At 41.9% G+C, this 25,690-nt stretch overlaps 1 protein-coding gene and 1 pseudogene across 4 annotated transcripts in view; one reads left to right on the top strand and one right to left on the bottom strand.

The window, feature by feature from the left end:
- LOC101790697 (solute carrier family 12 member 7) overlaps nt 1-25,690 on the bottom strand; it is an 87,204-nt gene that overhangs the window by 30,838 nt on the left and 30,676 nt on the right. For all 4 annotated transcript variants that reach the window (XM_072033230.1, XM_038174329.2, XM_072033228.1 and 1 more), the window contains exons 6-11: nt 14,798-14,928; nt 13,527-13,768; nt 9,014-9,225; nt 2,806-2,973; nt 752-850; nt 53-110 (exon numbers count right to left, since the gene is read on the bottom strand). In XM_072033230.1, coding sequence (XP_071889331.1) covers nt 53-110; nt 752-850; nt 2,806-2,973; nt 9,014-9,225; nt 13,527-13,768; nt 14,798-14,928 — 910 coding nt within the window. The remainder of the gene's footprint in view (nt 1-52; nt 111-751; nt 851-2,805; nt 2,974-9,013; nt 9,226-13,526; nt 13,769-14,797; nt 14,929-25,690) is intronic.
- Nucleotides 16,318-17,923, top strand: LOC101790492 (inositol polyphosphate multikinase pseudogene; annotated as a pseudogene).

Below are 25,690 nucleotides of genomic sequence, written 5' to 3'. Positions count from 1 at the left end.
AACCCGTTTTCATACGTGCTCCTGATAAAAGTACAAGTTGAATGCAACTTACTTATCTCTTAATATCACACCTTCTATACAAGCACCAAACAGCACTATGCAAGAGAGATCTGTTATTGAGACTGAAGGAAGATTATACTGTAAATGAAATAATTATAGAGAGAAAATGATTTCCTACCCAGGGATGAAATTAAAATGTCTATGACAAACTTTTTTTTTTATTATTCTCCCATACTACAACTTTTTAGTTTATGTTCCCTACAACTGCATTTGATCCACAATTGATTTGGAAAATATTTTAAGCAAGCAGTTCATGCATCATGCAACAAGATATTTTCTCATACAAAGATATTTGTGTCTTCTAGTTATTGAACAACTAACAATTTGTTTTGCTGTTAGTTTGCCTTAAGACTTTCAGTAGTTATGCTGGGTATAATGACAAAGCAATCTGCCAACTGAAATATGCTAAAATGTCTATGTCACTTAACTGAAACCATAAATTGTAACTTGGAGCTTAAAACGTTAGTAGAAGATAGGAGATACATACATACACATACATATATGTATACATCTACATACACATACACACAATATATATATTTGTGTGTGAATAGATATTTAAAATTTCAGTTTAGATTTCATTATTTTTATATTCAGGCAACTCAAATGAATTTTTATTGAAATTCTATAATGTACCATACCTATAGAAAGTCCACTAGAAAAAAAAAAAAAAACACAGTACAAAGGATACAAATAAAAGAAGTAGTTGAAATAGCTAAAATAGTTCCAGTAGGAATAGATTTCTGAGCATCCTTAAGATCGCCAGATCTGTTTGAACCTGCCATAATACCTGGAGAAAAAAAAAAAAGGTCACAAAAACATGGAATATTAATTTCATTTAAATAACCAATACCTGCCTGACCTGGACAGGATGGGTTGATGGGCAGATGCCAATGGGATGAGGTTCAACATGACTAAATGCTGGGTCCTGCACTCTGGCCACAACAAACCCATGCAGCACTACAGGCAGAGTGGCTGGAAAGCTGTGCGGAGGAAAAGGATCTGGAGGTGTTGGTCAATGCTTGCCTGAACACGAGCCAGCTGTGTGCCCAGGGTACAACAGAAGGACAACAGCATGCTGGCTTGTATCAGGAACAGCGTAGCCAGCAGGAACAGGAAGGTGATCATCCCCCTGTACTCTGCCCTGGTGAGGCTGCACCCCAAGTGCTGTGTTCAGTTTTGGACCCCTCACTACAAGAAGGACATGGAGGCCCTGGAACATGTCCAGAGAAGGGCTACAAAGCTGGTGAAGGGTCTGGAGCACAGGTCTTAAGAGGAGTGGCTAAGGGAACTGGGGGTGTTCAGTCTGGAGAAGAGGAGGCTCAGGGGAGACCTTATCGATCCCTACAGCTACCTGAAAGGAAGCTGTGGGGAGCTGGGGGTTGGCCTCTTCTCACAGGTAACTTAGTGATAGGACTAGAGGGAATGGCCTCAAGTTGCACCAGGGGAGGTTTAGGTTGGAAATTAGAAGACCTGCACTTCATTCAGAAATTTGTGTTACCACCCATCATGAAATTCCAGAAAGCTCAGAAAAAAGTCAATCATTTTTAGAATGGGGAAATATACAAGAGTAGCAAAATGTAGGGGATGGATGTTTTAAACTAATAAGGGTTTAGAAATTTGAACCAGCATGACCAAATGTAATAACTTTCTACTAAACAGACTACACATTAACATATGTAAGCAAATCAATTAATAATAAAAACAGAAACAAAAGGAAAGGAGCAGGCATGAAGTACAGAGGAATGGTCAGGGGATCACAAGCATACATTAGTGTTTGAACCTAAATACAGAACAAAAATCACTTTCCAAAACACTGTAAAAGAGTGGAAAAAAATCATGCACTATTTCTGCCATCATTCCTAGAATTGCCCTGATCACTGTTAGAGGCAAAAATCAGATGCTAAGGTCAAGAATCCAGTGCAAAAGCACCGACAAACACTACACAGTGAAATCATAAGCACAGGCTGGCATACAGTAAGATTTTGATCTTACTTTTTTAAGATTAAAGAGACAAGGGTGAAGAAGAGGGATGGGAAACAGGAAAGAACCTGAAGTATAGAAATAAGAACAGTAAGAGGACAAGCATATGAAGGGACATCTCCATTTGGTATTCTTCTAGCAAATAATGTTGCAACTTTGCATCAGAATTCTGTTCTCTTAGTTGATATTAAGTTGCTTGAGCTAGGATTTTTCAATAAAAATTATTTAGTTATTTCAGTCAAACAAGACCTGAGGGAAATGATATAAAACTAACCTAACTTTTAATCTTGATAAACAAAAAAGTCTCTGCTAGTTACAGTTGAAAAAAAAAATTGGAAGTTTAAACAAAGCTCATGCAGTTCATGGCTTGAATACCTGAAACACCTTAATACCCAACTGTTCTCTCTCATGCATATGAAGATAAACACATTATGAAGGTAAGAAATTTTCAACTCAGCTGCAGCTTACTCTGAATAAACATTTAGTAACACATGGAGCTTTCTTTTTATTTCCAGGTATAGAAATAAAAAAGTATATTTATTTTTTATTTCCAGGTACATAAACAGCACTTGAACTGATCCATTAAGTTCTATAAACTCCTAAAATAACCAGTAGCCAGCTATGTCTTTCCAGCACCAGAAAATCTGCTACTTAAAACTTGGACAGAGACTAGGAATATCGTGTCAGCAATAAACATTCACACAAAAATATTTTTTCAACTATGAAAACACGTCTTTACTCAAGGAAAATAGGTATATCTACCTGTTACAGACGGAAAATAAATCCCTACAAGCATTGTGAAGTAGGTCATGATGTCTGTAAAAACATAAGGGCGTCCACCAATTTTTACGTCTTCTGATCCAGAAACTGATGGCTGATTTTTTTTCTCAACTATTGATCCTTTTTCTGAATAGGCACTCCACAAATTATCTACAAGGGGAAAAACAATAGCAATTGTCAACTCTGTTTCATAATATGAAATACTGAGAATGAAATACTGTTATAAATTAGATGGCTTTTCTTACTCAAAAGTCATGATGCTTCCCAAAACTTCCTTATGAAATGAAGAACGCAGAATCAATAACATCAATATCCATTGTAACTTGTAGACATTTCCACTGTATGCCAGCAGTGGTGTATGGGATGTGCCATACAAGATTTTCTCTTCCATTAAAGAAAGATTTAGTTATAGAATTAAATTCTAATACTCTTCTAGAACATACACTTACATTGCACAAAAATATGGGTGTATTATCAATTATAGTAGTCAAAAAAAAAAGAAAAGTATAGCAGTGAAAAAAGAAATATTTGCAGATTCAGGCAATCTTAGCATACATTTCCATTTCTTGTTCTTAATTTTTGAGGAACAGGTAAAAAAATGCTTCTTGGCAGCATCTTGAGTTGAGACCTGCTATACAGTATAGTCTGGACAATAGTTCAAGACTTGGCTGCTCATGATTAAGGTATTCCAAATGGTCACTAACCAGACCCCAGAAGACAACAGACGATCAAAGGTGGTTTACTTTGTTGTTGTTTTTTTAAACAAAACCAAAACAATCCCCACTGCAACCCACCCCCTTAAAAATAAAAAATAAACAAGAACCACAGCTTTTGAGAGCTTACATTAGTAGAAATTCTAGTTATGCCACTTAAAATGATGGTAAGGACACCTAAACCTGACTCTTACTTTAAAATAAGATAGCGTTTCCTATCATATGCTAGGAGACAAAACAGATACTCTCTCTCCCTGTTAAAGAGAGATTGTATACAAAGGATTTTCCACCATGGAAATAAATACTTCCTATAGACTGCCAGGACAATAGATCTGGTGGCCAATTTTCAGTCATCCAGTGCAACTTTCAGGAGCTGAGCATAGCACTCTGAGCCTCCACAATAGCAACATGTTACTTTGAGCACAATACGAAGATTCAGAGTCAGAGTCAGAGGTAATCTCCTAAGTGGCCAAAGATAGAGTGGCTGTATGCAGATTTGGCAAATATTACAGAATCATGGAATTTCTAGGTTGGAAGAGACCTCCAAGATCATCGAGTCCAACCTCTGACCTAACGCTAACAGTCCCCACTAAACCATATCCCTAAGCTCTACATCTAAACTTCTTTTAAAGATTTCCAAGGATGGTGATCCACCATTTCCCTGGGCAGCCTGTTCCAACGTCTAACAACACTTTTGGTAAAAAAGTTCTTCCTAAGATCCAACCTAAAACTCCCCTGGTGCAACTTAAGCCCATTCCCCCTCGTCCTGTCACCAGGCACGTGGAAGAATAGACCAACCCCTCACTACAGCCTCCTCTAAGGTACCTGTAGAGAGCAATAAGGTTTCCACTGAGCCTCCTTTTCTCCAGGCTGAACAGCCCAGCTCCCTCAGCCGCTCCTCGTAGGACTTGTTCTCCAGGCCCCTCACCAGCTTTGTTGCCCTTCTCTGGACTCGCTCAAGCACCTCGATGTCCTTCTTGTAGCAAGGGGCCCAAAACTGAACACAGCATCACAGAATCACAGAATTTCTAGGTTGGAAGAGACCTCAAGATCATCGAGTCCAACCTCTGACCTAACGCTAACAGTCCCCACTAAACCATATCCCTAAGCTCTACATCTAAACGTCTTTTAAAGACTTCCAGGGATGGTGACTCCACCACTTCCCTGGGCAGCCTGTTCCAGTGTCTAACAACCCTTTCGGTAAAGAAGTTCTTCCTAACATCTAACCTAAAACTCCCCTGGCGCAACTCTAGCCCATTCCCCCTCGTCCTGTCACCAGGCACATGGGAGAATAGGCCAACCCCCACCTCGCTACAGCCTCCTCTAAGGTATCTGTAGAGAGCAATAAGGTCGCCCCTGAGCCTCCTCTTCTCCAGGCTGAACAAGCCTAGCTCCTTCAGCCACTCCTCGTAGGACTTGTTCTCCAGGCCCCTCACCAGCTTCGTCACCCTTCTCTGGACCCGCTCAAGCACCTCGATGTCCTTCTTGTAGCGAGGGGCCCAAAACTGAACACAGTACTCGAGGTGCGGCCTCACCAGAGCCGAGTACAGGGGGACGATCACCTCGCTAGCCCTGCTGGCCACACTGTTTCTTATACAAGCCAGGATGCTGTTGGCCTTCTTGGCCACCTGAGCACACTGCTGGCTCATATTCAGCTGACTGTCCACCATCACTCCCAGGTCCTTCTCTGCCAGGCAGCTCTCCAACCACTCATCTCCCAGTCTGTAGCTCTGCTTGGGGTTATTGCGCCCCAGGTGCAGGACCCGGCACTTGGCCTTGTTGAACTTCAGTCCATCAGTCCCGCCTATCCAGGTCCTCCTGCAGAGCCTTCCTACCCTCGAGCAGATCAACACACGCACCTAACTTGGTGTCATCTGCGAACTTACTGAGGGTGCACTCAATGCCCTCATCCAGATCATTGATGAAGATATTAAAGAGGACCGGCCCTAGCACCGAGCCCTGGGGAATGCCACTAGTGACTGGCCTCCAACTGAATTTGACTCCATTCACCACGACTCTTTGGGCCCGGCTATCCAGCCAATTTCTAACCCAATGAATCGTGCGCCAGTCCAAGCCACGAGCATCCAGTTTCTTGAGGAGAATGCTGTGGGAAACGGTGTCAAAAGCCTTGCTGGTAGACCAAGATAGACCACATCCACAGCCTTTCTCATCCACCAAGCGTGTCACTTTGTCATAGAAGGAGATCAGGTTTGTCAAGCAGGACCTGCCTTTCATAGACCCATGCTGACTGGACCTGATCGCCTGCTTGTCCTGCAAGTGCTGTGTGATGACTCTCAAGATAATCTGCTCCATGAGCTTCCCTGGCACTGAGGTCAAACTGACAGGCCTGTAGTTCCCCAGGTCTGCCCTCCGGCCCTTCTTGTAGATGGGCGTCGTGTTTGCTAGCCGCCAGTCAACTGGGACCTCCCCCGATAGCCAGGACTGCTGATAAATGATGGTAAGCGGCTTGGCCAGCTCCTCTGCCAGTTCTCTCAGTACCCTTGGGTGGATCCCATCTGGCCCCATCGACTTGTGCACATCCAAGTGCCGTATCAGGTCATCAACCAGATAGTGAGGGCCACATCCCGCTCCCCATCCCCTTCCACCAGCTCAGGGTACTGGGTATCCAGAGAACAACCGGTATTGCCGCTAAAGACTGAGGCAAAGAAGGCATTGAGCACCTCCGCCTTTTCCTCATCTCTTGTAACTAAGTTTCCCCCCGCATCCAGTAAAGGATGGAGATTCTCCTTAGTCCTCCTTTTTGTGTTGATGTATTTATAAAAACGTTTTTTGTTCTCTTTAATGGCAGTAGCCAGATTGAGCTCCAGATGAGCTTTGGCCTTTCTAATTTTGTCCCTGCACTGCCTCGCAACATCCTTACAGTCCTCCCTAGCGGCCTGCCCACTTTTCCAAAGATCATAAACCCTCTTTTTTCTCCTAAGCTCAAGCCACAATTCTCTGTTCAGCCAGGCCGGTCTTCTTCCCCACCAGCTCGTCTTTGGGCATGTGGGGACAGACCGCTCCTGCGCCATTAAGATTTCCCTCTTGAAGAGCGCCCAGCCTTCCTGGACTCCTCTGCCCTTCAGAACCGCCTCCCAAGGGACTCTACTAACCAGTGTCCTCAGCAGGTCAAAGTCAGCCCTCCAGAAGTCCAATACAGCGGTTTTACTGGTCCCCTTCCTGGCCTCGCCAAGAATAGAGAACTCCACCATTTCGTGGTCACTCTCCCCAAGACAGGTCCCAACAACCACATCCTCCACCAGTCCTTCTCTGTTTGTGAAGAGAAGGTCTAGCGGGGCGCCACCCCTGGTAGGCTCACTAACCAGCTGCGTCAGGAAGCTATCTTCCACGCTCTCCAGAAACCTCATAGGTTTCTCGAGAAACCTCGTAGGTTTCTGGAGAAAACCATTAGAACCATTAGAAAACTATTAGAACTATATTAGAATCATAAACAGAAGCATGCATGAGAGAACAATGAAAGAGTAGAATAAAGGTTAAAAAGAAAGGTAAATATGAATTGCTACAGTACAGCTATGTGTTCTTTCATTCAAATGAAGAAGAACAAATTGATGTAAAGATGAAGACTGAAGCCACAAAAGCAAAAGTTAAGGAAAACAAGAGAATTGTAAAATTCAGGAATTTCATCAAGTACTCGAACAGTGACATAAAATGAGACAAGATCTCTAAATTAATATCTACTCCCTCTGAAGTGTATAAAGGAAGTCCAGAAATCACTTTGTCATTGCCAATCAAAAGCACTAAACACTTAGATGACTCAACAGCAAGTTTCCTTTGTTCAGTGTGACACAGACATGACACTAGCCTGACCAGTCCAACAAACAGATTTGTATTTGTGGATGTGGACATGAGAGCACAAACAGGAAAAAAAAGCTTAGAGATTTTTAATGTATAAATCATTTTCTCCTTTCGTGAGATGTCTCACTGAGCTTTGTTACATTAAGTTCCTATACTCACTGTCCCCAAATTGATAAACCAAGTGGATTTGAAATTCTGGGTGAAGAAAAAGGGTTACTTTCTGAAAGATGTAAACTTACTGTATACAGATGTCCTGTAAATTGTGGGAGGACTTAGCACACACTTCCTGAGACATCCATCTACGATATCTGAGTATTCCCAGCTACAGCCATAGACACATGGGTATTATTGTCTTTGAATTTGGGTAATTATTCATTCACACTGCCTTTTTTTTTTTTTTCTCGAGTTTTAGGAACGGGGGAAGTAACAGCTTTTTAGAAAGAAAATTATATATTATGCAGGAAAGTCACCAGTGAATTTCCACAAGAAATCATACCACAATGTAACCCGTGCTTTGCAATGTACTGGACTAGAAAAATGAGTTAGTTGCAAGATGAGAAAGCTTACCAGTAACACTCAGTTATTCAAGGTGGTGGAAGCAAAAGCCAACTGCGAAGAACTACAGAAAAACCATACCACACTCAATGACAGAGCAGAAATAGGTGAGTTTCATCAACAGGTTAGCAATGAACATTGTTAAGTGTTTCTCTAACATTGAGCTTTCAGCAGACTCTGAATGGTTGTTAGAAGACTCGGCATTATATGACACTGGAAATATGAAATACACTTTTATATGGCAGTGCTGGTTCAAAAAAAAAAAGTAAACTACAAATGGATGAACAGAAGGAAGGAAAGAAAGAAGGCAGAAAAGAAGGATGGAAGGGAAGAAGGAAAGAAAGAAAGAAGGAAAGAGAAACAGACTGCTACAAAAGAGAAACAGTAGTTTGAAGTCCAAATTGTAGCAGAAGTTAGAACACAGGACTGTATCCTGAGCATGCAGGGGGAAGGTAAAGCAGCATCAGAAGAAATACTTCTTTAAATATTCAGGGGAAAAAAATGTATGTGGTAAATTATAAAATGCGCAGAATAATAAATCTCAAGTAACATTTCTTGTAACAGTCAAAAAAAGATTTACATTTTTGATTCTGAAGAAGTTGAATGATTTTATATACAAATACATTTACATACAAATGTCTCTTTTCCAAGTGTTATATTGAAAGCTAAAAAGACTTTTTTTTTAAAAAAAAACACAGAACTGACTTGCCATACAATGTTAGACAAACAGCAGACTTCAATTCTCAATTTAGCACTTGTAAATTGGAAAAAGTTCTTCCTCAGAAGAGTTTGAAATAACTATATCTGGTGTTAAAAAAAGAGTTAAACATTTCATTATTTTTTTTTTTAATGTAATAAACACTTTACTATTTTTTTGGATAGAACAACAGTTTTTGAAATATAAAACCTCAGTGATCCCAAATCAAAGCATTTGATACTAAGGTTCCAACACCAAATGGAAACGTTAAAGGAAGCAACACTCCAGGAAGCAGTCTTTCATGGAAACAGATTAGAGCAAAAGACTAGTGACAGGTAAGACCCCTACATTACTAAAAAGCTACAGGCGAAATCAGTATTCACTAAAAATTCAGTGCTTTCTGACTTACCAATTAAAACTCCACTCATTATTCCCGGAATCCCTTGAATTTCTGTAACATTATTGAGACTAAAGTAGTCATCACACGTAGCATTATGTAAAGAGCTATTGCAGAAGAGGCGCCACAAGGTTGTTGTCTTTGTTTCATTATTGCTTTCAGTAAATTTGGCACAGACATCAAAGCTGCGTTTTGACAATGTACGGTTTCCAAGAAGACAGATGCTACCAAAAACAAACAAACAAAAAAACCCACAGTGATCCTTCAGCATAGTGTTGTGCAATAAAATACATTTGTCCATAAAATTGCCTCAGAAACCCATTATTTACAATACCCGTCTAATGGGCTACACAACTTCTACTAAAGCAGTATATAGTCTCTGCATGTAAACCCATCATCAATAATCTTTAAAACACGAAGCAAACATTTCAACTTTAAGGCAGCTATTTTACTTTCTGATTTTTTCTTTGGAGAACAGAATCAATTTAAGCAGTTTTGCCACTAAACAGCAGGAGTGAACAAATCATGATCTCTATAAGAAACAAGAGAAATTTAGCAATTGGATTTTAAGAAAATGACAAGCCTGACAAAGAAAAACTAGAAGAAAGATTAAGCAAGTGACATGCATTTTCCAGCAAATAAATATTTTATGTTAAAAGTTAGTAAATGAGACAGGATGATCAATCAGCAAGATCTAAGGACTCTGAACTCCTACTTCAAATGCAAGTATCATACATGTTCTTCACAGAAAGCAATTAAAGAATTCAGAAAACTCAGAATGGTTTGCAAGAAGCAAATTCCTAACAAAGAACATCAAACATCTAGGAACAACCTGTTGATAAGTCTTTGTTAAGCTACACGAAAAAATGTTCTGGAAATATCTCCTCCATGCTTGTTTAATAAAGTGATACATAAAAATACAGAGAAATTGTCAGAACAGCCAGGAATCAGGTTAGGAAAGCTGAAGCCCTATTAGAATTAAATTTGCACAGGGACATCAAGGGCAACAAGAACGGAATACCAGAGATAAAAGGAAGATTAGGGAAAATGTGGGCCATCTCCAGAAGGAAATAGAAGAACTGGTTACCCTGAATACAGAGAAGGCTGAGGCATTCAACAGCTTTTTTGCCTCCGTCTTCACCAGCAAGAGCTCTAGCCATATAGCCCAAGTCCCAGAAGGCAAAGACAGGCACTGGGAGAATGAAGAACCACCCACTGTTGCAGAAGATCAGGCTCAAGACCATCTAAGGAACCTGAAGGTGCACAAGTCCATGGGACTTAATGTGATGCATCCAAGGGAACTGGTGGATGAAGCTGCTAAGCCACTGCCATCATATTCGAGAAGTTGTGGCACTCTGGTGAAGTTCCTGGTGACCGGAAGACAGGAAACAGCCCCCATTTCAAAAAACAGATAAAAGAAAGATCTGAGGAACTACAGGACAGTCAGTCTCACTTCTGTGCCTGCCAAGACCATGGGGGCAGATCCTCCTGGAAACTATGCTAAGGCACGAGGAAAACAAGGAGGTGACTGATGACAGCCAACATGGCTTCACTAAGGGCAGATCACGCCTTACAAATTTGGTGGCCTTCTATGACAGGGTTACAGCACCGGTGGATAAGGGAAGAGCAACTGATACCATCTAGCTGGACTCATGCAAAACATTTGACGCTGTCTGCCATGATATTCTTGTATCCGAACTGGAGAGACATGCATTTGACAGACAGACCACTCATTGATTAAGGAATTGGCTGGATGGTTGCACTCAACTAGCCAGTGAATAGCTCAATGTCCAAGTGGAGATAGTAACCAGTGGTGTTTCTCAGGGGTCGGTATTGGGACTGGCTCTTTTCAACAACTTTGTCCCTGACATGGACAGTGCGATTGAGTGCACCATCAGCAGATCACCAAGTTGTGTGGTGCGGTCACCATGCTGGAGGGAAGCAATGCCATCCAGAGGGACAAGTTTGACAGATGGGCCCATGGGAACATCAGAAGTTCATCAAGGCTGAGTGTAAGAGCCTGCATCTGGGTCAGGGTAATCCCCAGCACAAATGCAAGCTGGGTAGAGAATGGATTGAGAACAGCTCTGAGGGAGAAGGACCTGGGGGTGTTGGCTGATGAGAAGACAATGTGCACTTGCAGGTCAGAAATCTCACCTGCATCAAAAAGCCTGGGCTGCATCAAAATACGCATGGCCAGCAGATTGAGGGAAGTGATTCTCCTCTTCTCTGCTCTTGTGAGACCCTACTTGAGTACTGCATTCAGCTCTGGGGCCCCCAGTATAAGGACATGGATGTATTAGATCAAGTTGAGAGGAGGGCAACAAGCATGATCAAAGGGCTAGAACACCTCTTCTATGAGGACAGGCTGATGGAGTTGGGGTTGTCAGAATGCTCTGGGGAGGTCTTCCAGTACCTAAAAGGGGCCTAGAAGAAAGCAGGAAATTGTACCAAGGATTAATAGGAAAAAAAAAATAATGGTTTTAAACTAAAACAGTGTAGATTTAGATTAGATATTAGGAATAAATTATTTACTCAGGGAGTACAACAGGTTATCCAGAAAAGTTGTGGATGCCCCATCCCTGGAAATGTTGAAGGCCAGGTTGGATGGGGCTTGGAGCAACCTGGTCTAGTGGAAGGTGTCCCTGCTTGTGGCAGAGGGCTTGGAACTAGATGATTTTTAGGGTCCCTTCCAAACCAAACTATTCTATGATTTTATAACATCTGTAAAGATGGAAAAAGGAGCATCAAGTGAAGCATTCACGTCAGTCAGATAAGCAAAATTACACAGGTAGTACACATTGAGTATTTTTGAAGGAGCTCGGGAAGCTGGTAACAAACAGTAAAAACATTACATTTGCCATTAGAACAAGCAAAAAGCATATTGACAGAAAATATTTACTTAGTGTAACATCTTGTTTCTGATAGCAGTCAAGAGTAGATGCCTTGTGAAGGGTACAAGAACAAGGGAAGCTTACAGGACACTAGTACAGCTTCAAGGTATGGCATCACTTGGAAGTCAAGCAGATTTCATAGAGAACCTGCTGCTAAAAAGGATGATCTTGCCATTTTCCTCTTTTTGCTTGCTATGGTGTTTGATGAACTATTTATCCTATGGAAACTTCCTCCAGTTTGATTTAGCTGGAAGATCATGATGTAAATTAATGACATATACTATTTCAGCATCTGCACAATGGCTAAACCTAACAGAGACGAAGTGAGGTGATGGATAGCTAAGTGAAAGAGGAATCTGGTAAGCTAGCTGTCCAAATGTTAACAAGAGAAGCTAGACTTATTTTTTTTTTCCAGACCAACGCTAACTTGCTGCATGATGGTGAGTTTGGTGACCTGCTCACCATGAGATCAGCTTTAACATAATATGAAACCATGCTTGAATTTCTTATTTTAAGGCAGACTCACCAAAATGTGAACAATTGCATTTATAGGAAGATATAAACTTTTTTTTTTTTTTTTAACAGTAATATATCACAGTAGCAGTTCCGAGAAAAACAGGAACAGGTTTTACCTGTTACAAAGACCTGTTCCCAGCTCTTTTCAATGCTACGTATCTATATGATCCCTCTTTTACCTATACGGAGGAATAAAAGATTTAAATACTTTCCTACTGGAAGTTCCAGTTTCTTAGAAATCCATGTTCACTTCAGAAAAGTGTCAATTTTGAACATACCTTTATTTTTCAGTAGAAAAGTTAGTATAATTTTACAGTACAAAAATACTGCTTTAACATTCAGTTTATGAAGCAACCATCAACACCTCAGAGTACTACAGAATCCAGAACAATCACATAGCACAGGATCAGTTCTACATAATAGATGGCAAGTCACTACAGTAGTTCCCAGGCTCTTCCACTAATTTCTTAAGTGGTACTATTGTTTACCCTCCATGCAGGAACAGATGCACAAAAATGTAACTTGCATACTGATAACTGGACACCAGAAAAAATTCTTAGCAAGCTGGCGACGTACAAAAAGATGTTGAGGAGCAATATGCCATGTGTGACAACAAAGCTAGATTTTAGTAACAAAAAGGTAGAAAAGTCTTCATATAAAGCAAATTAATTTAACACTGTAAACCTTCTATTTTGAATAGGGTAAAATGGAAGCTTTGAAAATTTCATCATCGTGACAAAGTTTGAAAGTATGTTACCTATGGTTCATAGTTACCTTTCTTTGAAGGTTTTACTTTATCCTATAGATTTAAGTTTTTCATTGATTAGATAAAACAGCTATATTTACTGTCAGCAAGACCACCTTCATGTTTAAGTGTGAATGGAATAATGGCCAGTAATATTAAGTACCAAAGAACCTTTTCCAGAGTATCAAGTCTGGTGAACAAAGATTCAAATATATAGTTCAGACAAGCAAACATATAAGTGCCTAATAAACATAATAATAATAATAATAATAAGATTATGAACATAAACATAAGAAACCTACGACTGAGGTCAATTGACATATACATATGTTTTAAATAATAACCTATACTACTTAATAACGTCACTTACGGAAAGTCAGGTGGGTCAAAAGCAGTCTTAATAACTCCAGCATATATGGCAATGATGGATAAAATCACACAGGCAAGGAAGACCAGTGCAAGCTTGTTAACATACTTGACTCCCACAAAAACTACTACAGCCATCAGAATGATAATACATGTTCCATAAACTCTCATGTTATTCAGCATAGCCTCTGTTTCTTCACCACCATCTTCTGCTTTAAATATAGCAGCACTTGGAGAAATGTAAGTCTGTAGGAAATATGGCAAATTATCATATATATTTTATTACTTCACAAACAAGTTCTATCAGATGACAAAAGTGTTTATCAAAGAGCAGAAACAAATATCTCACTTGATCTGGTATAATGAAATTGCAAAAAATTATTTTCAAGATTTTTACTGGTACAGAGACATTGTAGCAGACTCAATTTTAATATACAATGAGTTTTTAACTATATGCCCCTCCTCTTTTCTAACCCTATCTATTATGTAGATTACTTTGAAGAGCTGCATGCACTCAAAGTGACATTATCAGCAAACTGTAAAGTTGAATAATCAGTGATCTATGTAAGGGAAAAAGCAATGAGAGTAAGGGTGACAGAAGAGGATAAAACAGAGTGTATATGCTGAGAAAGAGGCACTGCTTTTGATCCAGCTTTTCTGCTAAGAACTTCTGCCTCTCATAAATTTGTGTCTCTGCCAGACAAGAAAACACGAAAAGGAATGGAGGAGGAGGAGCAGCATAACAAACATGTTTCAATACAATGGGTATGGATTCCATACAGAACCCATACTGTAGCCTAGCCTGACGGCTTTTCTTTCTCTTCTAATACCTTTACTTTGGATTTTTTTTTCTAAGTCTTACCACAATTAGCACAGTTTTCTTGCAGCTATATATGTGTACAGCACAGACACAGTTTGTGCGACCATTTTTATTTAGAATGCGTTAAGAAAAGGTGGCAACAAATATTGTATCTGGTACCTTTACTAAAAGGTCAGTTACTGAACTGTTTTGTTCCTAATTAAATGGGAAATAACTATCATCAGTCTTTAACATGTTTATGCATTGCTGATCAAAGTTTGTTGAACTTCTTCAAATAATCACAAGTATAGTAAGAATACTAACATACCAGATATATAGTATCAAAGCATTCAAAAACAAACTAGAATACAGTTTAGGCTTTATTATAACTTATTTATGATTACTGAATAATGTCTAAATACAGTAATCTCCCACAGTAGCCTGAATACAGCCTTACAAGACTTAATAGTACTTACCAATAAAATTTCAATGGTACCAAGAATGTACATCGCTCCTGCAAAGGTCGTACCCAAGTAGAAACAAAGTCCCACTGCTCCACCAAACTCTGGTCCTAAAGATCTTGAAATCATGTAGTAAGAACCTCCAGCTGTGAATTTAACCAAAAAGTTTCCAACCTTTCAGATTAGTGATGGCAATAGAGAACAAAAAAAAAAAGAGTAATTCAATCAACCTAGATACATATTTGGGAAAACTGCATGAACCTCCATTGAAGTATCCATACCAAACCTGTATTTAAAAACAAAAAAAAAAGCTAAAACTGGCAAATGCAGATGCTCATACTTTTTTCCTTTATTACACAAACAATTCAACATATATCAAATAGCAGCAATGGAAGTCTTACTGCATTTTACTATTTTCTTCACTGATCCCTATTGATACTCGGTTGTCATGATGATAGCTCTGGTGCTGGCTCAGCCCACAGTGCAGTGGTTGATCACAACAGTCAGAGCTGTATAACCACCAGCACAACCAAGAAAAGGCAACAGGTAATATCTTCCGAGGAATCTTCTGAGAGGTACAGAGGCACCCATTTAATGACCTGACACACGCTTAAGACATTTGTTGCCTACCAGGGGGTCACATTAGAGATGTTGTTGAGAGATTGCCAACCCTTGTGTAGCCTGCAGACTACTATCCTCTGCTGTCATTCAATGTAGGCATCAGTGACACTGTCAAGAGCATCCAGAGTGTTTCACGAAGGACTACAGAATCCTTGGAGCACCTGTAAGAGTCTCTGGAACAAAGGTGGCTTTCTCTTCAACCCTACCTGTCAAATGTAAAAAACTTACCACAGTTGCAGGACTGATGTTGTGGTCTAAAAGGCCAAATTTTGGTCATGTGACCCTTGGGACCCTTGGAAACACCTGATCTACTGGAGACTGGTGGGGTCCAACTGTTGGAGAGTTTCAAAAATATATCAGTATAAAGTATATTTAAAGCTTATCAGTGATAAAAGGAAGACTAGGGAAAATGTGGGCCATCTCCAGAAGGAAATAGAAGAACTGGTTACCCTGAATACAGAGAAGGCTGAGGCATTCAACAGCTTTTTTGCCTCCGTCTTCACCAGCAAGAGCTCTAGCCATATAGCCCAAGTCCCAGAAGGCAAAGACAGGCACTGGGAGAATGAAGAACCACCCACTGTTGCAGAAGATCAGGCTCAAGACCATCTAAGGAACCTGAAGGTGCACAAGTCCATGGGACTTAATGTGATGCATCCAAGGGTCCTGAGGGAACTGGTGGATGAAGCTGCTAAGCCACTGCCATCATATTCGAGAAGTTGTGGCACTCTGGTGAAGTTCCTGGTGACCGGAAGACAGGAAACAGCCCCCATTTCAAAAAACAGATAAAAGAAAGATCTGAGGAACTACAGGACAGTCAGTCTCACTTCTGTGCCTGCCAAGACCATGGGGGCAGATCCTCCTGGAAACTATGCTAAGGCACGAGGAAAACAAGGAGGTGACTGATGACAGCCAACATGGCTTCACTAAGGGCAGATCACGCCTTACAAATTTGGTGGCCTTCTATGACAGGGTTACAGCACCGGTGGATAAGGGAAGAGCAACTGATACCATCTAGCTGGACTCATGCAAAACATTTGACGCTGTCTGCCATGATATTCTTGTATCCGAACTGGAGAGACATGCATTTGACAGACAGACCACTCATTGATTATGGAATTGGCTGGATGGTTGCACTCAAAAGAGTTGCAGTCAATAGTTCTACGTCCAGGTTGGGACCAGTGATGATGGTGGTGGCAGCAAGGGGTTGGCAACAGGGATTTAATAGATGTATGCTGCTGTTGCACCAGGTGGCCAGGCACCTGTACAGCAAGGATAAAGGTGGTATTCTGCAGCATCTGGATAGGACTGTCTTGAGCGGCTGCAGCGATCATCTTGAGGTCCCAGGGAGAAGGATATCTACAACAAGGTTTATGATGCTGACTGTTACAACAGCTTTCTTCTGGAGCTGCAAAAATATCTTCCAAAGTAATTCCATATCTGGTCACCACCTACTGCACCAAATGATACGTATCTAAAACCAGAAGTTATGATGTATAAGTTTTACAAGCCTTGCATAATGGATGTAAAAATAGGGCAGAAAAATTATGATTTATATGCTTCAGCTGAGAAGATACAGCAGCAGGTCTGCAAGTACTCACTGATGGAAGAGCTTGGATTTTTGGTAGTGGACATGAGGGTTTACCACATCTGACAGCTATGAGACAGAAAATCAGCACTATGGAATGAGCTTGGCAAACGAAACAGTAAAGGATGGCATTTCAAAGTTTTTCTACAATTGGTATTGCTTGAAAAAGATGTGATCACTGCCAGCATTCAGAAGATCGACAAAATTTTGAGGTGATTTGAGGACCAGAAACAACTCAACTTGTTTTGCTCGTTACCAGTTGTTTACAAAGTTTCATGTCAGGCAACAACCATGCACTTCAGTAATGACACCTTGGCAGAAAAAAGGGGAGTGCCCAAAGGACTGTTATCAGGTGGAGACATACTTTAGTATAATAATATTCATAAGTAATTAATTCTACATAGAATTGAAAAATTGAGGTCTCTGTAAGGAAGGGCTTTTCCAAATTTTATGCACTTCATAAAAAGGCGTACTCTAAGAGGCAACACAGTCAGATCTCAATAAAAGTAGAAAACGTGGAGCAGGACAATTTATGGAAAAGCAGCACTTGCACAAACACAGGAGCACCTGAACTGAAGTGTTATACCCCAACTGGAAAAAGTTCTGTCCCATGCCAGCAGAGATCAAGGAAAGTACAAATATAGAAGTCCAAACAATAGATTTTGCTCACATGTCTCCTAGCAACAAAAAGGATGAGGGCTACATTTTTGATGTGTAAAATTTGATTACTGTACTTCAAAAATTTTTGGATAACTAAATTATTTGTTATGGTTTTTACTGAGGGCCAAAGATAACCAAGAGCAACAACATGATAAATTTCTGCACTTGTAATGCTGCATAGCTGGGTTTGTATTGTTCTACTATATTTTATTTGTCTTTGTACTTTTGGTAGAAGAGTTTAACTTTTTATAGTCTCACTCAGGAAAATAACTGGTTGTTAATTGGCGAGTACAAAAGGGTGAAGATCCCTGAGATAAGCAGGACAGGTAAATTAGTAGGATGAAGTGTATATGGTTGGCTTAAATCCAAGGAGTACTGTTGTACAATAAGCAGGGGTTGTGTTACTACCCATAACAACTTTAGATTAGAGAACATTTGCTCACTTAGCCTTGATACTGGGCCATATCTCCATTAAGAGGTTTTTAGAAAAGAGACTGAAAACTGTGAAGTACAGGACTGATGTCTTCAGTACGCTGCCTTCTTGCATTTACTGTATTTGAATAACTGGAGTTAACCTTACTTTGAGAGAAATCTCATTTAGATTCAGACATCTAACCTGGGAACCAGCATATCAAGAAGTGCTTCTCCATATAATGGGGTGATGTCATTGTTCTTCTAACACATTGGTGTGGGTGCTTCCCCTCTTGGTGGTTGTCCATAGCCAGATGTTCATTGCAGACAAGCTGCAATGTAATTTGTATTGAGATGCTACAAAAATGCTAGACTAAAATGTGGTAACAGGTTTTAACTGTACAACTGCTACAGAAACTATTTGCTTCTGAGAAAGAGTGAAAAAAAAACTTAGATGTTCTAGGAACTAATTCAGTATAGGAGATTAAGTCAATCTGTTAATGGAGTTTATAATGTTGCGACTAAGGGAAATGTTTCACTCCTTTGTTCTGAAGGCCATTCTCCAAAAAAAACAATGCTTTTAAAAGCAAGCTAACTGAATGGGGAGACAAAGAATTTTGAGTAAGCATACTGAGATTTCCTCAAGCTGCTTACAACTGGAATTTCTGCAAGAAGCATTTCAGATTTCCACTGTCATGGAGCACCAACTGGCAGCAAAGAGCAACACAGATGAAGGACCCTTTGCCGCAAAGATGTAGTTCAATCCAGCAGCAACCAGACACACCTCCAAGGATTCAGGGTCTGTGAACCTGGGATAAAGCTTTTTTTTTTTTTTTTTAATTAACACACTGGCAAGGTATATGATTTGAAAATTGTCACAGGCAAAATAAAGATTTTCATACGGAATACTTGAGATTGGGATGATGGTGTTGCTCCTCTGTATGTTGTATATGTGGCTTTCTTAATGTACATATATGTTGTGACTTTTGTATAGCTGACTAGAGTGAGATATATAAAGTAAGCTTTTAATGCTTTAAGCAAGCCCTATAAATAAAACTTTTCAGAATGGATTTGTTCATTAGAAATATACATCTTCTAAGTATAGACTTAATGTGACATTGTGGCCTTCCTCCTTTCTCTGTGTGATGTTAGAATCACAGAATCATTTAGGTTGGAAGAGACCTCCAAGATCACCTAGTCCAACCCCTGACCTAACACTAACAGTCCTCCACTAAACCATATCCCTAAGCTCTACATCTAAACGTCTTTTAAAGACCTCCAGGGATGGTGACTCCACCATGGGCAGCTCATTCCAACACCTCACAACCCTCTCAGTAAAGAAGTTCTTCCTAACATCCAACCTAAACCTCCCCTGGTGCAACTCTAGCCCATTCCCCCTCATCCTGTCACCAGGCACGTGGGAGAACAGACTAATCCCCATCTCGCTACAGCCTCCTCTAAGGTACCTGTAAAGAGCAATAAGGTCGCCCCTGAGCCTCCTTTTCTCTAGGCTGAACAAACCCAGCTCCCTCAGCCGCTCCTCGTAGGACTTGTTCTCCAGACCCCTCACCAGCTTTGTCGCCCTTCTCTGGACATGCTCAAGCACCTCGATGTCTTTCTCATAGTGAGGGCTCCAAAACTGAACACAGTAGTCGAGGTGCGGCCTCATCAGAGCTGAGTACAGGGGGACAATCACTTCCCTAGCCCTGCTGGCCACACTGCTTCTTATACAAGCCAGGATGCTGTTGGCCTTCTTGGCCACCTGAGCACACTGCTGGCTCATATTCAGCTGACTATCAACCAATACTCCCAGGTCCTTCTCTGCCAGGCAGCTTTCCAACCACTCATCTCCCAGCCTGTAGCTCTGCTTGGGGTTGTTGTGCCTGTAGTGTCTGTTTTCCCCTTAGAGACAGGTGGAACCCATCTGCAGTTGTCAGGCTGGGTGCTGAGTAAAATGCCCTGTGGTCAAAATAAAAAACACATTTCTGTGTCAGCGCCAGCCTCTGAGCCATGTGTTTAACAGGTGGGCTTTCCATATCCTCTCTGTACCCCTCCCTGCCACCGTAGGGATAAACGAAAACACCACCTGTACTCCCCCTCCATCCACTAACGGTCCCAGTCCCCTAAAGTCCCGTTTGATAGTCTTCAGGCTTCTCTCTTCAATGTCATCACTGCCAGCCTGGACTATTAAAAGAGGATAATAGTCAGAGGGGTGAACCAGGTTGGGAAGCTTTCTGGCAATGTCCCTAAGCCTGGCCCCAGGGCGGCAGCAGACTTCCCTACGGGTAGGGTCAGGCCGAAAAAATAGGTCCCTCTGTTCCCCTGAGAAGGGAGTTGCCTGAAATGATCACCCTTCCTTCTTTCTTAGTGGAAACAGTCTTGAGCCATGGAATTGACTTCCTCGCCCCAGGCATCCTCCTGGGTGGACTTTTGACCACATCCTCACCCACCGGTCTCAAGCTCCAGGCCATCAAACCTGTTGTGTATGGGTACCTGGGAAGGAGAGGCTGGTAGGAAGGGGGTTGCCTGTGATGTCGAGCAGGGACCTGTTTCCATTCCTCTTCTCCTAGGTCCCCTCCCTCTGCTCAACAGGGACAGGGCAAAGAGTCCACCACCATTTGGGGTGTCTCACCCTGGTGCCTTTCCTTCCGGCCCTGCAGGGAGTCGCTCCACAAGTCTATCTCCCGCTCACACTCCCTGATATCTCTCAATCTCTTGACCTCCTCCTTGAGCTCTCCCACCAGGCTCACCAGGCCATCCACTTGCTCGCACCTCACACACACGGTGTCTCTGCCGCCCTCAGATGGCAGCAACAGGCTCAGGTACTCCCTGCATCCAAAGACCTGAACTGCCACATTTTTGAGCGGGCACTCCATCTGGGTCACCACAGACCTTCTGGAAAGAGCTTTCTGCCTAGTGCAGACCATGGCAGTTTAGCTATAGGTAGAGAGCTGGTAGATGAGCTGTTCTTCTGAGCGGGGAGGGATGCTCCGCCCCACCTGAGCGAACTGCTGTGCCACACCCTGACTGATCCGCCATGCCCTTTTTGCCCATCCTGGTCACCGTGCTCCTTAGGGGCTGCCTTTGTACATCAGGGGAGCATGCGCTGCTGGCTCTGCTCACACTTCATCAGCCTCCCTCATGAGGGCTGCCGGGTCCTGGCAGATCCCTCGGCTGCCTCAAGTGGCCTCGATGCCAAAAAAAAGCCCTGCCCACCTCAATCCCCCTCTCCGCTGCAGAACGTGTCTGCCCCAGAGCCAATTGCCTCGGAGAGAGAGGCAGACGTGTTCTGCACACCATCTGTATATACATCTTTGCAAGTTCTCAATTTAGCATCTGTTTCCTATGTCAACAGAAAAACAGTATTTGTTCAAGAAGTGTTTGAAATAAAAGCTGAAATTTTAATTAAAAAGTTTACCTACTAGTCAAACTGAGGTGCAAAAACGAATTGCACAGGCAGTAGAAGCAGGTACATGTGGCTTGAGAAGATGCTGTCCAGATGTGCAGAGATGGGATCAGGAAACCCAAGGCACAAACGGGGCTTGGCAAGGGACACAAATTAAAACGAGAAGGGATTCTATAGGTGTGATGGTCAGAAAAGAAAGGCCATGAAGAATGTACCACTTCTTGACAAATGAGAAGGGAGACCTAGTAACAACAAATACGGAGAAGGCTGAGACAAAGAAGCTGTTGAGTACCTCAGTCCTCACTGCCAGTCAGGCTTCCCACATCTCTTGAATCCTGACTCTCTAGACAATGGCTATGTGAGCAAAGTCCCTCCCACCACAAGCAAAGTGCAGATTCAAGGCTACCTGATAAAACTGAACAGGTTTAAGTCCATGGGGTCCAATGACATGCCTCCCAGGATCCTGAGGGAATTGGCTGATATAGTTGTCAGGACACTCTCCAACTTATTTGAAAAGTCCTGGCAGTCAGGCAAAGTCCCTGGTGATTGGAAAAAAAGAATCATTGCTCCCATTTTTATAAAGGTTCAAAAAGAGGACCTGTGGAATTACAGACCAGTAAGCCCCACCTCTGTGCCTGGCAAGATCATGGTGCAGATCCTGCTGGAAGCAGCATCGAGGCACATCCAAGACAAGGAGGTGATCTGAGACAGACAGCCTGGCTTCACCAAGGGCAAATTGTGCCTGACCAGTCTGGTGCCTTTTACGAGGGAGTGACTGCTTCAGCTGACAAGGGAAGACCAACCAATGTCATCTACCTGGACTTACATAAGGCCTTCAACACATGACATCCTGATCTCCAAATTGGAAAGAGATGGATTTGAAGGGTAGACCATTCAGTGGATAAGGAATTGCCTCGATGGACACACACACACAGTGGTGGTCAACGGCTCTATTTCCAGGTGGAGGCTGGTGATGAATGCTGTCCCTCAGGGGTCTGTCTTGGGACTGGTACTGTTTAGTATCCTTATCAATGACACAGACAGTGGGATCAAGTACACCCTCAGCAAGTTTGCAGATGACACAAAGCTGAGCCACAGTTGATACAACAGGAGGAAGGAATGCCATCCAAATGGACCTCACAAGCTTGAGAATTGGGCCCATGTGAAACTAATGGGGTTCAACAAGTCCAAGTGCAAGGTGCTGCACCTGGGTTGGGGCAATCCCAGACAGGAGTACAGACTGGGTGAAGAGCAGCCTTGCAGAGAGAGACTTCGGGGTTCTGGCGGACAAAATGCTTGGCATGAGCCAGCAATGTGCACTTGCAGCCCAGAAGGCCAACTGCATCCTGGGCTGCATCTAAAGAGGAGTGGCCAGCAGCTTGAGGGGAGGGGGGGGGGTGATTGTTCCCCTCTACTCTGTCCTTCTGAGGCCCCACTTGGAGTACTTAAACCAGGTCTAGGGCCCACAGCCCAAGAAAGTTGTATATCTGTTACAGTGGGTCCAGATGAGGGCTACAAAGTTGATCAGAAGTTTGGAGTACCTCCCCTACAAAGAAAGGATTGAGGTGGGGATGTTCAGCCTGGAGAAGAGAAGACTCCAGGGAGACCTTGTTGCAGCCTTTCAATAGGTAAATGGAGCTTATAAAAAAGGTTACGTGAGCTTTTTACTCAGGCAGATAATGATAGAACAAGGAGGAATAATTTTAAACTAAAAGAGGAGAGATTTACATATTAAGGAGAAATTCTTCACTAAGAGGGTGGTGAAGCAGTGGAACAGGTTGCCCAGAGAAGCTGTGGATGCTCCATCCCTGGAAGTGCCAGGTTAGATGGGGCTTTGAGCAACCTGGTCTAGCGGGAGGTGTCCCTGCCCATGTCAGGAGGGTTGGAAGTAGATGATCTTTAAGGTCCCTTCTGACCCAAGCCATTCTACAATTCTATTTTATGATTGTGTTCTTCGTGGATCAGTACTGGGACTGGTACCATTTAACATTTTTGTCAGTGACACAGACAGTAGGATTGTGTGCACCCTCAGCAAATTTGCAGATGACACCAAGCTGTGTGGTGTGGTCGCCATGCTGAAAGGAAGAGGTGCCATCCAGATGGACCTAGCTTTGACAGGTGGCCCAAGACCAAGTGCAAGAACCTGCACCTGAGTCAGGGCAATCCCACACATAAATACAGGCTAGGTGGAGAATGAATTGAGAGCAGCTCTGAGGAGAAGGATTTGTGGTGTTGGTTAAGCTGGCTTTGTGTACTTACAGCCCAGAAAGCCAACCCTATGGCTACACTACATGAAGAAAAATATGACCAGCCAGTTGAGGGAGCTGATTTGTCCTCTCTGCTCTACAATTCTATGATTCTTGTAAGACCCTACCTAGAGTACTGAGTTCAGCTCCGGGGCCCCAACATAGGAAGGACATGGACCTGTGCAGCCCTTCTGCTGTGAAATCAGGCTGAGGGAGTTGGGGTTGTTTAGAATGTTCTCCAGTCTGACAGGTCTGGGGAGAACTTACAGCAGCCTTCAAGTACTTAAAAGGGGCCTACAAGAAGATGGGAAAAGACTTTATCAGGGATTGTAATGATAGGACAAGGAGTAATGGTTTTAAACTAAAAGAGGGTAGATTCACATTAGATATTAGGAATTCTTCATTATGAGGGTGGTGAGGCAGTGACACAGGTTATCCAGAGAAATTGTGGATGCCCCATCCCTGGAATTAAGGCCACATTGGATAGGGCTTTGAGCAACCTGGTCTTGTGGGAGGTGTCCCTGCCCACTGAAAGTAATAAGGAAAAAACATTTGCAAAGCAACATATTGATTTGCAATATTAAACAATTCTTTACCTGCGAGATCTCTCTTAAAAACAACCAACCAACCAAAAAAAACCCTCAAGCTTCAAAGAATTAGGAAAAAAATGGTAAAAGTTGACAGGACACTTTAAAAAAGGTTTACGCAACTAGGCTTTTGAAATTGAGTGCTAACATACCTCATCCCTGCTTCCTTCCGTTAGCCCCCGTTTCCATTCTTTCCCTAAAGAAGGAGTGTACCTATAGAGATAACTATATCTTTGGCTGGTTAAAGACCAACAAGATATTAGAAGTGGAGGCCTAGATCTATTAACCTTAGAAAACTTTGTAAAAGGTCTCTCCTCTGATATAGATGTCATCCTAGCATCAAGTTTTTGGTGAACACTCAGACAAGCTTAGGAAAAAGTTACAAACAACCCTGTATTTTAATCAAATTTCTCCTTATGAGGAGAAATTAATTCTCGTACATCAGAATCCAATGAGCAGTTTTGCTAAAAATGCATACATTTAGGGAAGCAAGACTGGTATCCCAAAAAATATAGAAAAAAGAAAATGCTCAATGGGAATAGCAGTACTTCTTCATGGCAGATAACATTTTAAAACAAACATAAGATGGAGAATTTATTCATTTTAAAAAGCAGATTCTTTGTTTACAGTTTTCAAACATTTCCATCCATAATGTTTTTAAAGCAAGATTCCTTACCACCTAAGATTTTGTATTCTAAAACATTTACCAATGAAGTAAGATTACTGGAAGTCTGGTACAACCACTGGAGAATAACATTGGAAGTTCATAAGTTAGTTTACCAATGAATGCTCAATAAAACCAGAAGGGATAGTGTGGCAACTATCTAATCAACCCTACAATACACTTCAGACTATCCTTGAATGAAGCAGGATACTTTATTCCAGAGTTAGAGCTCTTCCAAAGGGAAGAAAAGAGAAAGCTGAATATTAACGATGCTTACCAAGAACAAACCTTTCTCCTCCTCCCCCCAGAAGTGAATAATACATTAATTTTTGTGGAGGAATGGTTAAGTGAAGTAGGACATGTGGATGTTGAGCAGTTAGGAGGCAATGGGCTAGTGAAGTACCGTACTCAACTCATATGAGTCTGGGCATGCACGCAGCTGGCTGAGAGCCAATCAGGCTCAAGGACACGATGCCCTTGTGTGATTGGGAAAGTCCCTAAGGCGGGACGGTAGCTAAAAGAAGGAGGAACTAACTGAAAAGACTGGGAAGTGTTAGCCAATCCTGAGCTTAGTTTTTGCAATATGTATGAGTTGATTATGTTCGAACTAGATAAAAGGCGACTGAGCTATCCATTAAAGTTGAAGTTCACTGTTCACTCATATTGAGCGTCTGTGTCTTCCTTCCGTCGACAACAAATTTTTAGTTACATATGCACTGATACAGATA

The sequence above is a fragment of the Anas platyrhynchos genome, chromosome 2 (genome assembly GCF_047663525.1).
Source record: "Anas platyrhynchos isolate ZD024472 breed Pekin duck chromosome 2, IASCAAS_PekinDuck_T2T, whole genome shotgun sequence".
Lineage (NCBI taxonomy): Eukaryota > Metazoa > Chordata > Aves > Anseriformes > Anatidae > Anas > Anas platyrhynchos.
The sequence above is the reverse complement of the archived record's forward strand: the minus strand, read 5'-3'. Positions and strand labels throughout refer to the sequence as shown.